At 47.9% G+C, this 11,560-nt stretch overlaps 1 protein-coding gene across 1 annotated transcript; it reads right to left on the reverse strand.

Moving 5' to 3' along the window:
- Positions 1-10,556: 10,556 nt before the first annotated feature.
- LOC138297162 (octapeptide-repeat protein T2-like) lies at positions 10,557-10,976 on the reverse strand. Its single transcript, XM_069236654.1, has one exon. It carries the CDS (start codon positions 10,974-10,976, stop codon positions 10,557-10,559), a length of 420 nt encoding a protein of 139 aa, XP_069092755.1.
- Between the last annotated feature and the right edge of the window lie 584 nt (positions 10,977-11,560).

Here is an 11,560-nt window from a genome sequence, read left to right on the forward strand (position 1 = left end):
CATAGTTGGCACAATCCCATGATCCCAGTGGTCTATAGCACAGACCCTGGTACTGCCAAACTGCCCTTCCTGGGGTTTCACTGCAGCTGCTGCTGCTGCCAACCCCTCAGACAGGCATCTGCCCTCCTGGGGTCCAGCCAGGCCTGGCCCAGGATGGCAGAACAAAGAACTTCCTCTGAGAGAGGGTGTGACACCCTCTCCCTTTGGAAAATGGTGTGAAGGCAGGGGAGGAGTAGCCTCCCCCAGCCTCTGGAAATGCTTTCTTGGGCACAGATGTGCCCAATTCTGCATAAGCCAGTCTACACCGGTTCAGGGACCCCTTAGCCCCTGCTCTGGCGCGAAACTGGACAAAGGAAAGGGGAGTGACCACTCCCCTGACCTGCACCTCCCCTGGGAGGTGTCCAGAGCTCCTCCAGTGTGCTCCAGACCTCTGCCATCTTGGAAACAGAGGTGCTGCTGGCACACTGGACTGCTCTGAGTGGCCAGTGCCACCAGGTGACGTCAGAGACTCCTGCTGATAGGCTCCTTCAGGTGTTAGTAGCCTTTCCTCTCTCCTAGGTAGCCAAACCCTCTTTTCTGGCTATTTAGGGTCTCTGTCTCTGGGGAAACTTTAGATAACGAATGCATGAGCTCAGCCGAGTTCTTCTGCATCTCTCTCTTCACCTTCTGATAAGGAATCGACCGCTGACCGCGCTGGAAGCCTGCAAACCTGCAACATAGTAGCAAAGACGACTACTGCAACTCTGTAACGCTGATCCTGCCGCCTTCTCGACTGTTTTCCTGCTTGTGCATGCTGTGGGGGTAGTCTGCCTCCTCTCTACACCAGAAGCTCTGAAGAAATCTCCCGTGGGTCGACGGAATCTTCCCCCTGCAACCGCAGGCACCAAAAAGCTGCATTACCGGTCCCTTGGGTCTCCTCTCAGCACGACGAGCGAGGTCCCTCGAATCCAGCGACTCTGTCCAAGTGACCCCCACAGTCCAGTGACTCTTCAGTCCAAGTTTGGTGGAGGTAAGTCCTTGCCTCACCTCGCTGGGCTGCATTGCTGGGAACCGCGACTTTGCAAGCTACTCCGGCCCCTGTGCACTTCCGGCGGAAATCCTTTGTGCACAGCCAAGCCTGGGTCCACGGCACTCTAACCTGCATTGCACGACTTTCTAAGTTGGTCTCCAGCGACGTGGGACTCCTTTGTGCAACTTCGGCGAGCACCGTTTCACGCATCCTCGTAGTGCCTGTTCCTGGCACTTCTCCGGGTGCTACCTGCTTCAGTGAGGGCTCTTTGTCTTGCTCGACGTCCCCTCTCTCTTCAGGTCCAATTTGCGACCTCCTGGTCCCTCCTGGGCCCCAGCAGCGTCCAAAAACGCCAAACGCACGATTTGCGCCTAGCAAGGCTTGTTGGCGTCCTTTCGGCAGGAAAACACTTCTGCACAACTCTCCACGGCAAGAGGGATCCGTCCACCAAAGGGGAAGTCTCTAGCCCTTTTTGTTCCTGCAGAAACCTCAGCTTCTTCTGTCCAGTCGAAGCCTCTTTGCACCCGCAGCTGGCATTTCCTGGGCATCTGCCCATCTCCGACTTGCTTGTGACTTTTGGACTTGGTCCCCTTGTTCCACAGGTACCCTAGATTGGAAATCCACAGTTGTTGCATTGCTGGTTTGTGTCTTTCCTGCATTATTCCTCTAACACGACTACTTTGTCCTTAGGGGAACTTTAGTGCACTTTGCACTCACTTTTCAGGGTCTTGGGGAGGGTTATTTTTCTAACTCTCACTATTTTCTAATAGTCCCAGCGACCCTCTACAAGGTCACATAGGTTTGGGGTCCATTCATGGTTCGCATTCCACTTTTGGAGTATATGGTTTGTGTTGCCCCTATCCCTATGTTTCCCCATTGCATCCTATTGTAACTATACATTGTTTGCACTGTTTTCTAAGACTATACTGCATATTTTTGCTATTGTGTATATATATCTTGTGTATATTTCCTATCCTCTCACTGAGGGTACACTCTAAGATACTTTGGCATATTGTCATAAAAATAAAGTACCTTTATTTTTAGTATAACTGTGTATTGTGTTTTCTTATGATATTGTGCATATGACACTAAGTGGTACTGTAGTAGCTTCACACGTCTCCTAGTTCAGCCTAAGCTGCTCTGCTAAGCTACCATTATCTATCAGCCTAAGCTGCTAGACACCCTATACACTAATAAGGGATAACTGGGCCTGGTGCAAGGTGCAAGTACCCCTTGGTACTCACTACAAGCCAGTCCAGCCTCCTACATGCTGTTTTCTAAAATAAACAGCATGGAAGTAACGTCTGGATTGGCTCAAGAGATGGAAGGAGGCTGAGTCAAGCCCATGAGGGTGGCAGCTTGGGAGTGGGCTTGCAAGAGGTGAGGGTTGGAATAGCGGGAGCTGCAAGGAGGCTGCCACCCACAAATCTTCTTCCAGCATGCTGAGAAAACACAGGGCCAGGGCACAGCATTTGCACAGACATGGAAGGGCCTTGCTATGCTGCCCTGAGTGACCAGGAAAGAGCAGAAATGCGATGTATCTACAAGATATAGCACATTTTCTGCCCTCTTCCCCTGCCCTGACACACAACGGCCGTCTAGGATCAACAAAGACACCATTGCACCATGGTGCAAGATGCCCGCGTCGCAGGCAGGATTGCTTCTGTGCAGGAAAGAACACCTTCCTACACAAAAATAACCTACAGAGGCTTTTTCCACTTTTTATGGGTGCTGCAGAATGAGGCGCACTGAAAGAGACAAAAACAAGGAGAAATAAAGATATTTCTCTTCATTGTGCCTCCTCTGGGGAGCCGTAAGATTTTGAAGCATTCCCAGGTTTACAGAGCTTTGTAAATTTGAGAATGCGCCAAAACCCATGGATGTTGCATGGGAAAAACCATTGCAACATTCATCGCACGCCTCCCGACGCAGTGTGAGGCAAAGCAGTGACCTGCGCTTCTGGTGCGTCACAAAAAGCGATGCACCAGTGTCGCACGGGGCTTTTAAATAAACCCAGAATGTGTCCCCACAGCTCTTGTCACATCCATCCGAGACCGGCTTCCGACCTGCCGAGCTGGCAGCAGAACACCTGCAAGGATGGGGGAAGCGGACCTCACCGCCTCCAAAAATGGACGGTAAGACTGAGGCTGAACTCCCATGTGCAGCACACCTGAGCTGGAGCAGATCCCCACCTCTAACACACTGCATTAGCAGCACCCGCTTTCCTAAGCAGCCGAGTGCATAAAGCGGTCTCATTCACAACTGGCAAACCAAGGATTGAGAGTGCTTAAGCATGTGTAATCTTGGCCCTGCTGTGGTTAGCGATGGCAGCTGCCTTGGCGAGGACGCTTGGGCCACCCTCTGAAGTCACTGCACAGCCAAGTGCATCGCTGGTGAACTGTCTCCAATGGGTACTTAAGAGCTCTCTAGAGTGGAACTTAATCCAGTGAACATGTGCATGAAACGCTCCCCCTGAGTGGGCTTAATGGAAAGTGATTTTATTCCAGGCCTCGGATGAGGGGGCCAGGCCATTTCGGGTCAGAGGCTCTGGAAGGCCCCTCCTCCTCTCTCTTAACTTCAAGTTTTGTGTTCGTCTGCTTGGCCAGGCCACTGCTGTGACAATAGCCCCCGCAGCACCCAAAGTGCATGGGGACCTGAGAGCTCCTAACTGGGGGAAGAGGCCCCTCTATGAGCTTTGCTTCAGCCACTGGGCCAAGCCGGGTGTTTCCAACACTTTTTAAGCAAGACCTGGCTGCCTCTAGCCAGCCTCTGGCGAGCAGATCCTACAGCCACAAATCTAATTAATTTGATTTACTAATGACCTCCCCAAGGTGGACCTCGTGGTATACACCAATAATTAATGTTTATGTCCCCCCTGAGGCTGCATATGATTCTTTGTTGCAAAGAGTTTTCGCCTATCTTGAGGACGCCTTAGACACTGAGGGGGTTATTCCAACTTTGGAGGAGGTGGTAATCCGTCCCAAATGTGACGGATTTACCACCAGCCGTATTACGAGTTCCATAGGATATAATGGACTCGTAATACGGCTGGTGGTATATCCGTCACTTTACCGTCACTTTTGGGACGGATTACCACTTCCTCCAAAGTTGGAATAACCCCCTGAGTTCCCTCCATTGATAGCACTAATGGGAGACTGAAACTGCTAAATTTCCAACTTTGCCTTATTTCAAATGCGTGAGGCAGAGAGAGAAATAGAGCTTCGAATTCCAGCCTACTTTATTCCCCCTTTAATTAAAACTAACAAAAGAGGAAAACTTCTCCTCATCCTTCTTAAGAAAAATGATTGTATTATTGCCAATGGTAGGTCCTTTTCTGATTCTCCCGCTTCCTTCACACATATATCTCCAGGGGGAAATGCCATTTTAGATTACTTAGTACTTAGTTGGATTTTCTTCCTATTATTTACTGGAAGAGTTTAGGATTATAAATACCCCCTACAGTGACCATAATTTGCTTCTTATCACTCTAGAAACAATTATATCATCACTAGATTCTTGGAAGTTTGGCGGGTTTACCCGAGGACCCAGTGGAATTTTAAGAGGGTTGCAGGTGTATCGGCAATGTTAGCACCCGCGGTTGCTGACTTGATTAGTTGGGAGGGGATGGAACCGCAAAATTTCTCTAATTTCATGAAGCAATTGTTGGTTAACACCTTGTCTGGAGAGCAAAAAGTAGCCCGGAAAACTATTCCCCGTACACTGCTTGATTTAAATAGAGATATAAACAATTTGGTCAGGGCCCAGTATTTAGCTTATTCTTAGAATAGGAAAGTCAGGGTTGCCCTATTAAAAAGGAAAAGGAAGCGGTTGAAGGCCCGCCGCGCAAAAGAATCGGGGGATAGGCTTTGGATCCAACTCCGGTAAGCTGCTACAAAGGGCCAGGTAAGGAATTTTTGGGCATTGTTAGGTGAAAAGTGCGGGTCGAGAATCCGTCCCCCCCGCCGCCATCGCTGAAGCCCGTTGGTTTGAATTTATTGCCTTCTTGTATCCCTCAAATGGGGTCGAACCTTTCCGATCCCCTGAAAGCTCAGGAATATACACTTTTTCCCTCCGTCAATAAAAGAGATTGACTGTGTTATTAGCTCTATGCGCCCCTCTGCCGCAATGGGCCCTGATGAACTTCCCTTATCAGTAATAAAACAAGACAGGAGTTCTTGGAGTAAGATCTTGTATGTGGTTTTAGAAGATGCTGCCTTTCGAGATGCATACCTACCTCTTGGGTCCGTAGTATCATTGTACCTTTATTTAAAAAGGGCGACCGAAATTGTCCTGGCAACTATCGTAAGATTGCCCTTCTGGATGCAGTGGGCAAAATTTTCACCAAATGTCTGCTTTCCAGACTAACGTCTTTGGCAGAGGAGGATAACATCATCCCCCTGGAACAATCCGGATTTAGGCGCAATCATAGCACTCTGGATAATACCGCTGTGCTACAAGTTATCTCAGAAAAATATGTAAAATTGAGAGGCGGGTGGTATATGCCGGCTTCATTGATTTTTCCACTGCTTTTGACAAAGTAGATAGAGATCTACTATGGGCTAAGCTATTCAGTTTGGGGATAGCTCTATTCCCTCCTCGAGTCAATTATAGCTCTTCACTCTAGCCCCTGGTGTAGAATCCTTTGGGGAGGTGATAGAGGCTTATCCCATAAGATATCCACTCTTAATGGGATAAACAGGGTTGCCTGTTGGCTCCCTTGCTTTTTTCCCTCTACATTTCAGATCTTCCCTCCTCTCTGGCCCAGGGCAAGGGTTTTCCCCCGCTATTAGGTGGACTCCCAATTTGCTGTCTGCTATACGCTGACAACATTATCATTTTTGATTTAACCCTTAAAGGTCTACAGAATAGTCTATTGAGTTTATCAAAATATTCCGACTTATTTAAAGATCAATGTTTCAAAAAGTAAGGTTCTCTGCTTTCTGGGGGAAAACAATATGATTTTTCCTGATTACCACTGGACATTGGGAAAGCAAAATCTAGAAATAGTGAAATCATATCCCGTTTTAGGGAAAATACTTAGCGGGAACCTTAGTGATGTTGCCCACATTACCTCAAATAAATCTAAGGCTGAATGTCAGGCTAGAGGTTTAGGGGCCCTGTAGACATCCACAGGGAGAAGGCATTTTGTAAACCTTTTATCTGCTTATTGAGTCAAAATTCCTGCATCCCTGTTATGTGGGGTGGAACTTATAGATACTTCTAAATGGGGGTTCCTGAATCAGTCAGAAGGAAATATTCTTAGAAAACTAATGTCTGTTAATTCAGCCGCCTCAGTGACGGCCTTGAGGTTGGAATTGGGGCTTAGAAGTGCGTATGTCCAAGGATTAGCAGGGATTATTCGGTTGGCCGCCTCAATTTTGAAGAGGGAGGAAAATACTGTAAGATCAATATTAAAAAAAGAACTTTTTTCAGAAAATAGTATGTCTAAATACGCCTTTTGTAAGAACTTTTCCTATGCCCTTGAAAGGCTGGTGCTAGATCGTGGCACGGTCCTGGAACTATCCCACCTGTATTTGAAAGTTATTCTGACGAAAGCAACGTGGGCATTGAGTTATCGTTGACCTTGAGAGCTGCAAAAAAAAGTTTCTTTGTGAATGTAGTAAACACTCTAGTAATAACAAAATCACAACCTTACATCACATGGAATATTCCTCATAGTGTTAGGCGCTTTTGGATGCTGCTTTGCCAGGGATTGCTCCCTTTGAAAACCTCATTGGCGAAATGGCACGGAAGAGCTAAAGAATGTATATTGTGCCTGGCTGAATCCCAAGACCCAACCCACGTATTATTTGTTTGTCCATCTCTCGCTTCACTGCGGCGCAAATGGCTAAAACCAATTTGTCTTCAGCTCTCTTTGTTGTCGGCGCCTGAGTTCCTTCGAACCTTGTATGATCCTCCTAATGAAAGATTTTGTTTTAAAAAATTTAACTTTTTCAAATGTTTTTAAAATTTATATTAAGAGTATTTGTTGAATTGTAAATCGTAAGGGCTAATAAGATGAACGTTGTCCTAATTTGTTTGTAACAATATAATATATGTGTGGCAGAGGAAGTGTGGCACCTCATGATAAAACTCAAAAAGAAGAATTAAGGGCCATATTTATACTTTTCGACGCAAAACTGCGCTAATGCAGTTTTGCGTCAAAACAATTAGCGCCGGCTAACGCCATTCTGAAGCACCATGCGGGCGCCGTATTTAATCAATGACGTTAGCCGGCGTTAGCCGCCGGCGCTGCCTGGTGTGCGTGGAAAAAAACGACGTACACCAGGCAGCGCCGGCGTAGGGGGATATGGAGCTTGGGCGCCAAAAAATGGGGCAAGTCAGGCTGAGGCAAATTTTTAGCCTCAACCCGATTTGCGCCATTTTTTTCTACTCCCAACCCCCATAGAAATGACTCCTGTCTTAGCAAAGACAGGAGTCATGCCCCCTTGCCCAATGGCCATGCCCAGGGGACTTCTGTCCCCTGGGCATGGTCATTGGGCATAGTGGCATGTAGGGGGGCACAAATCAGGCCCCCCTATGCCACAAAAAAAAAAAAAAAATACCTACCTGAACTTACCTTAATGTCCCTGGGATGGGTCCCTCCAGCCTTGGGTGTCCTCCTGGGGTGGGCAAGGGTGACAGGGGGTGTCCCTGGGGGCATGGGAGGGCACCTCTGGGCTCCTTCAGAGTCCACAGGTCCCTTAACGCCTGCCTTTTCCAGGCGCTAAAAAACGGCGCAAAAGCAGCCGTACGTCATTTTTTTTGACCCGCCCACTCCCGGGCGTGAATTTTGCCCGGGAGTGTAAATACGGCACACATGCCTCGGAGTCAATTTTTTCGACGGGAACGCCTACCTTGCATATCATTAACGCAAAGTAGGTGTCCACGCTAAAAAATGACGCAAACTCCATGGACTTTGGCACTAGACGCGTCTAACGCCAAAGTATAAATATGGAGTTAGTTTTGCGTCAAAATTGCGTAAAAAAAAACGACGCAATTCCGGCGCAAACAGAGTATAAATATGCCCCTAAGTTTGCCCCTTGAAAATACTGTTTTGTGCATATGTGTTCATGTGTGATCTTATGGTCAGTTAGGCCCCATTTAAGATAGTCAGTGTTTGTATTTATGGTACTTTTTTCCTTTACTTATTGTATTTTAGTTATACTTTGGCACTCTGCACTTTCTTGTTATATATATTTGGTAATGAACTCAAAAGCCTAACATTTTGTATTTTAGGATATTTTAATTGCAGTGATGTGAGCATTTGCACTTTTTTTCATCTTTTTATATTTTTATAAGTGCAAGTTTGGACTACATTGTGGTGTGTTCTGATACAATTTTCATTGTATACAATTTCTATTGTGTCCAACTAGATTTTAGGTGTAAATAATCATAGAGACTAAAGTATTGTCGTTTTGTTCATTTTTATGTGGACCTCAATTGAGTTCTGAATCATAAATAAAATAAAATTGAAATTGTGTAAGGGAAATTGAAATTGTATACACCAGGCCTCTCCATCCTGTCTCCTTTCTCTCTCCCTCTTCTTCTCCCCACTATATCCCTCATCTCTATCCCTCTGTTGTCCCTCCTCTGTTCTTCCTCTCTCTCACTCCTCACTTCTTCCTCTCTCCCTCACCTCAATCCCTCTGCTCTCCCTTATCTTTTATTTCTCTCTCCCTCCTCTCTTCTTCCTCTCCCACCCATCTCTATCCCTCTGCTCTCCCTCCTCTCTCCTTCTTCTCTTCTTCCTCTGCCTCCTCTCTTCTTCCTCTCCCCTCCCTCTCTTCTTCCTCTCTCTCTCCTCTCTTCTTCCTCTCTCCTTTCTATCTTCTTCCTCTCTCTCCCCTTTCTTCTTTTTCCTGTTTCCATCATCTCTACCCTCTGCTCTCCCTCCTCTCTTCTTCCTCTATCCCTTCTCTATTCTCCCTCCCTCCCTCATCTCTATCCCTCTGCTCTTCATTCTCTCTTCTTCCTTTCTCTCTTTCTCCCCTTCTTTTCTTCCTCTCTCCCTTCTCTCTTCTTCCTCTCTCCCTCCACTCTTCTTCCTCTCTTCTCTTCTTCCTCTCGCCCTCCTCCCTTCTCTCTTCCTCCTCTCTCCTTCCTCTTCTTCCTCTCTCCCTCCTCTCTTCTTCCTCTCTCCCTCATCTATGTCCCTCTGCTCACACTCCTCTCTTCAACCTCTCCCTCTCCTCTTCTTCCTCTCTCTCTTCTCTTTACTTCCTCTCTCCCTCATCTCTCTCCCTTTGCTCTCTTTCTGCTCTTCCTCCTCTCTCCCTCATTTCTATCCCTCTGCTATCCCTTCTCTCTTCTTCCTCTCTCCCTTATCTCTATCCATCTGCTCTCAATTCTCTCTTCTACCTCTCTCCCTCCTCTCTTCTTCCTCTCTCCCTCCTCTCTTCTTCCTCTCTCTCTCCTCTCTTCTCCCTTTCTTCCTTCTCCCTTCTTCCTCTCTCCCTCCTCTCTTCTCCCTCTCTTCCTTCTCCCTTCTTCCTCTCTCCCTCCTCTCTTCTTCCTCTCTCCCTCCTCTCTTCTCCTCTCTCCCTTCTGTCTTCTTCCTCTCTCCCTCATCTCTATCCCTGGTCTCTCCCTCCTCTCGTCTTCCTCTCTCCCTTCTCTCTTCTTCCTCATCTCTATCCCTCTGCTCTCCCTCCTCTCTTCTTCACTCCCTTGTCTCTTCTTTCTGTCTCCCTTCTCTTGTCTTGCTCCTCTCTTCTTCCTCTCTCCTTTCTCTCTCTTCCTCTCTTCCTCTTCTCTTCTTCCTCTCTTCTCCTCTCTCCCTTCTGCCTTCTTGATCTCTCTCTCTCATCTTTATCCCTCATCTCTCCCTCCTCTCGTCTTCCTCTCTCCCTTCTCTCTTTCTCCTCATCTCTATCCCTCTGCTCTCCCTCCTCCCTTCTTCCTCCCTCCCTTGTCTCTTCTTCCTCTCTCCTCCTCTCTTCTCCCTCTCTTCCTTCTCCCTTCTTCCTCTCTCCTTCCTCTCTCCCTCCTCTCTTCTCCTCTCTCCCTTCTGTCTTCTTCCTCTCTCACTCATCTCTATCCGTCATCTCTCCCTCCTCTCGTATTCCTCTCTCCCTTCTCTCTTCTTCCTCATCTCTATCCCTCTGCTCTCCCTCCTCTCTTCTTCTTCTCTCCATTGTCTCTTCTTCCTGTCTCCCTTCTCTCGTCTTCCTCTCTCCCTCTTCTCTTCTTCCTCTCACCCTCATTTCTATCCCTCTGCTCTCCTTCGTCTCTTCTTCCTCTCCCCCTCCTCTCTTCTACCTATCTCCCTCATGTCTATCCCTCTGCCCTCCAATCTCTCTTCTTCCCCTTTCTTCTTCCTCTCTCCCTCATCTCTATCCCTCTGCTCTCCCTCTTCTATTCGTCCTCTCTCCCTCATCTCTTTTTCCTCTCTCCCTCCTCTCTTCTTCCTCAGTCCCTCCTTTCTTCTTCTTCCCTCCCTCCTCTCTTCTTCCACTCTTCCCCTCTCTTCTTCCTCTCTCCCTCCTCGCTTCCTCTCTCCCTCTTCTCTTCTTCCTCTCTCCCATCTCTCTTCTTCCTTGCTCCCTCATTTCTTCTTCCACTGTTCCTCCTCTCTTTTTCTCTCTCCCTTCTCTATTCTTCCTCGCTCTTTCATCTCTCTCCCTCTGCCCTCCCTCCTCTCTTCTTCCTCTCTCCCTCCTCTCTTCTTTCTCTCTCCCTTCTCTCTTCTTCCTCTCTCCATCCTCTCTTTCTCCTCTCTCCCTTCTCTCTTCTTCCACTCTCCCTTATGTCTATCCCTCTGCTCTCCCTCCTTCTCTCCCTCATCTCTATCCCTCTGATCTTCCTCCTCTCTTCCTCCTCTCTCCCTCCTCTCTTCTTCCTCTCTCCCTTCTCTCTTCTTCCTCTCTCCATCCTCTCTTCCTCCTTTCCTCCTCTTCTCTCCCTTCTCTCTTCTTCCACTCTCCCTTATGTCTATCCCTCTGCTCTCCCTCCTTCTCTCCCTCATCTCTAGCCCTCTGCTCTCCTGCCTCCTGTCTTCCTCTCTCACTCCTCTCTTCTTCCTCTCTTCCTCTCTCCCTCCTCCCTCTCTTTCTCTCTCCCTCCTCTCTTCTTTCTTTCTCCCTCCTCTTTTCTTCCTCTCTCCCTTCTCTCTTCTTCCTCTCTCCTTGCTCTCTCCCTACTCTCTTCTCTCTTCTTTCTCTCTCCCTCCTCTCCTTCTTCCTTTCTCCCTTCCCTATTCTTCCTCTCCTCCCCTCTTCCTCTCTCCCTTCCCTCTTCTTCCACTCTCCCTCATCTCTATCCATGCACTCTCCCATCTCGTCTTCCTCTCTCCCTCATCTCTATCCCTCTGCACTCCCTCCTCTCTTCTTCCTCTCTCCCTACTCTCTTCTCCCTCCTCTCTTTTTCCTCTCTCTCTCCTCTCTTCTTCCTCTCTCTCTTCTCTCTTGTTCCTCTCTCACTTCCCTCTTCTCTCTTCTTCCTCTCTCCCTCCTCTCTTCTTCCTCTCTCCCTCCTCTCTTGTTCTCTCCCTCTTCTCTTCTTCCTCTCTCCCCTCTCTCTTCTTCCTTGCTCCCTCATTTCTTTTTCCAC

The sequence above is a fragment of the Pleurodeles waltl genome, chromosome 5 (assembly GCF_031143425.1).
Source record: "Pleurodeles waltl isolate 20211129_DDA chromosome 5, aPleWal1.hap1.20221129, whole genome shotgun sequence".
NCBI lineage: Eukaryota > Metazoa > Chordata > Amphibia > Caudata > Salamandridae > Pleurodeles > Pleurodeles waltl.

What these genes read in the sequence shown, in the direction of transcription:
- LOC138297162 (XM_069236654.1), bottom strand. Translation starts at nt 10,976, where the DNA reads ATGAGGGAGAGAAGGAGGGAGAGCAGAGGGATAGACATAAGGGAGAGT.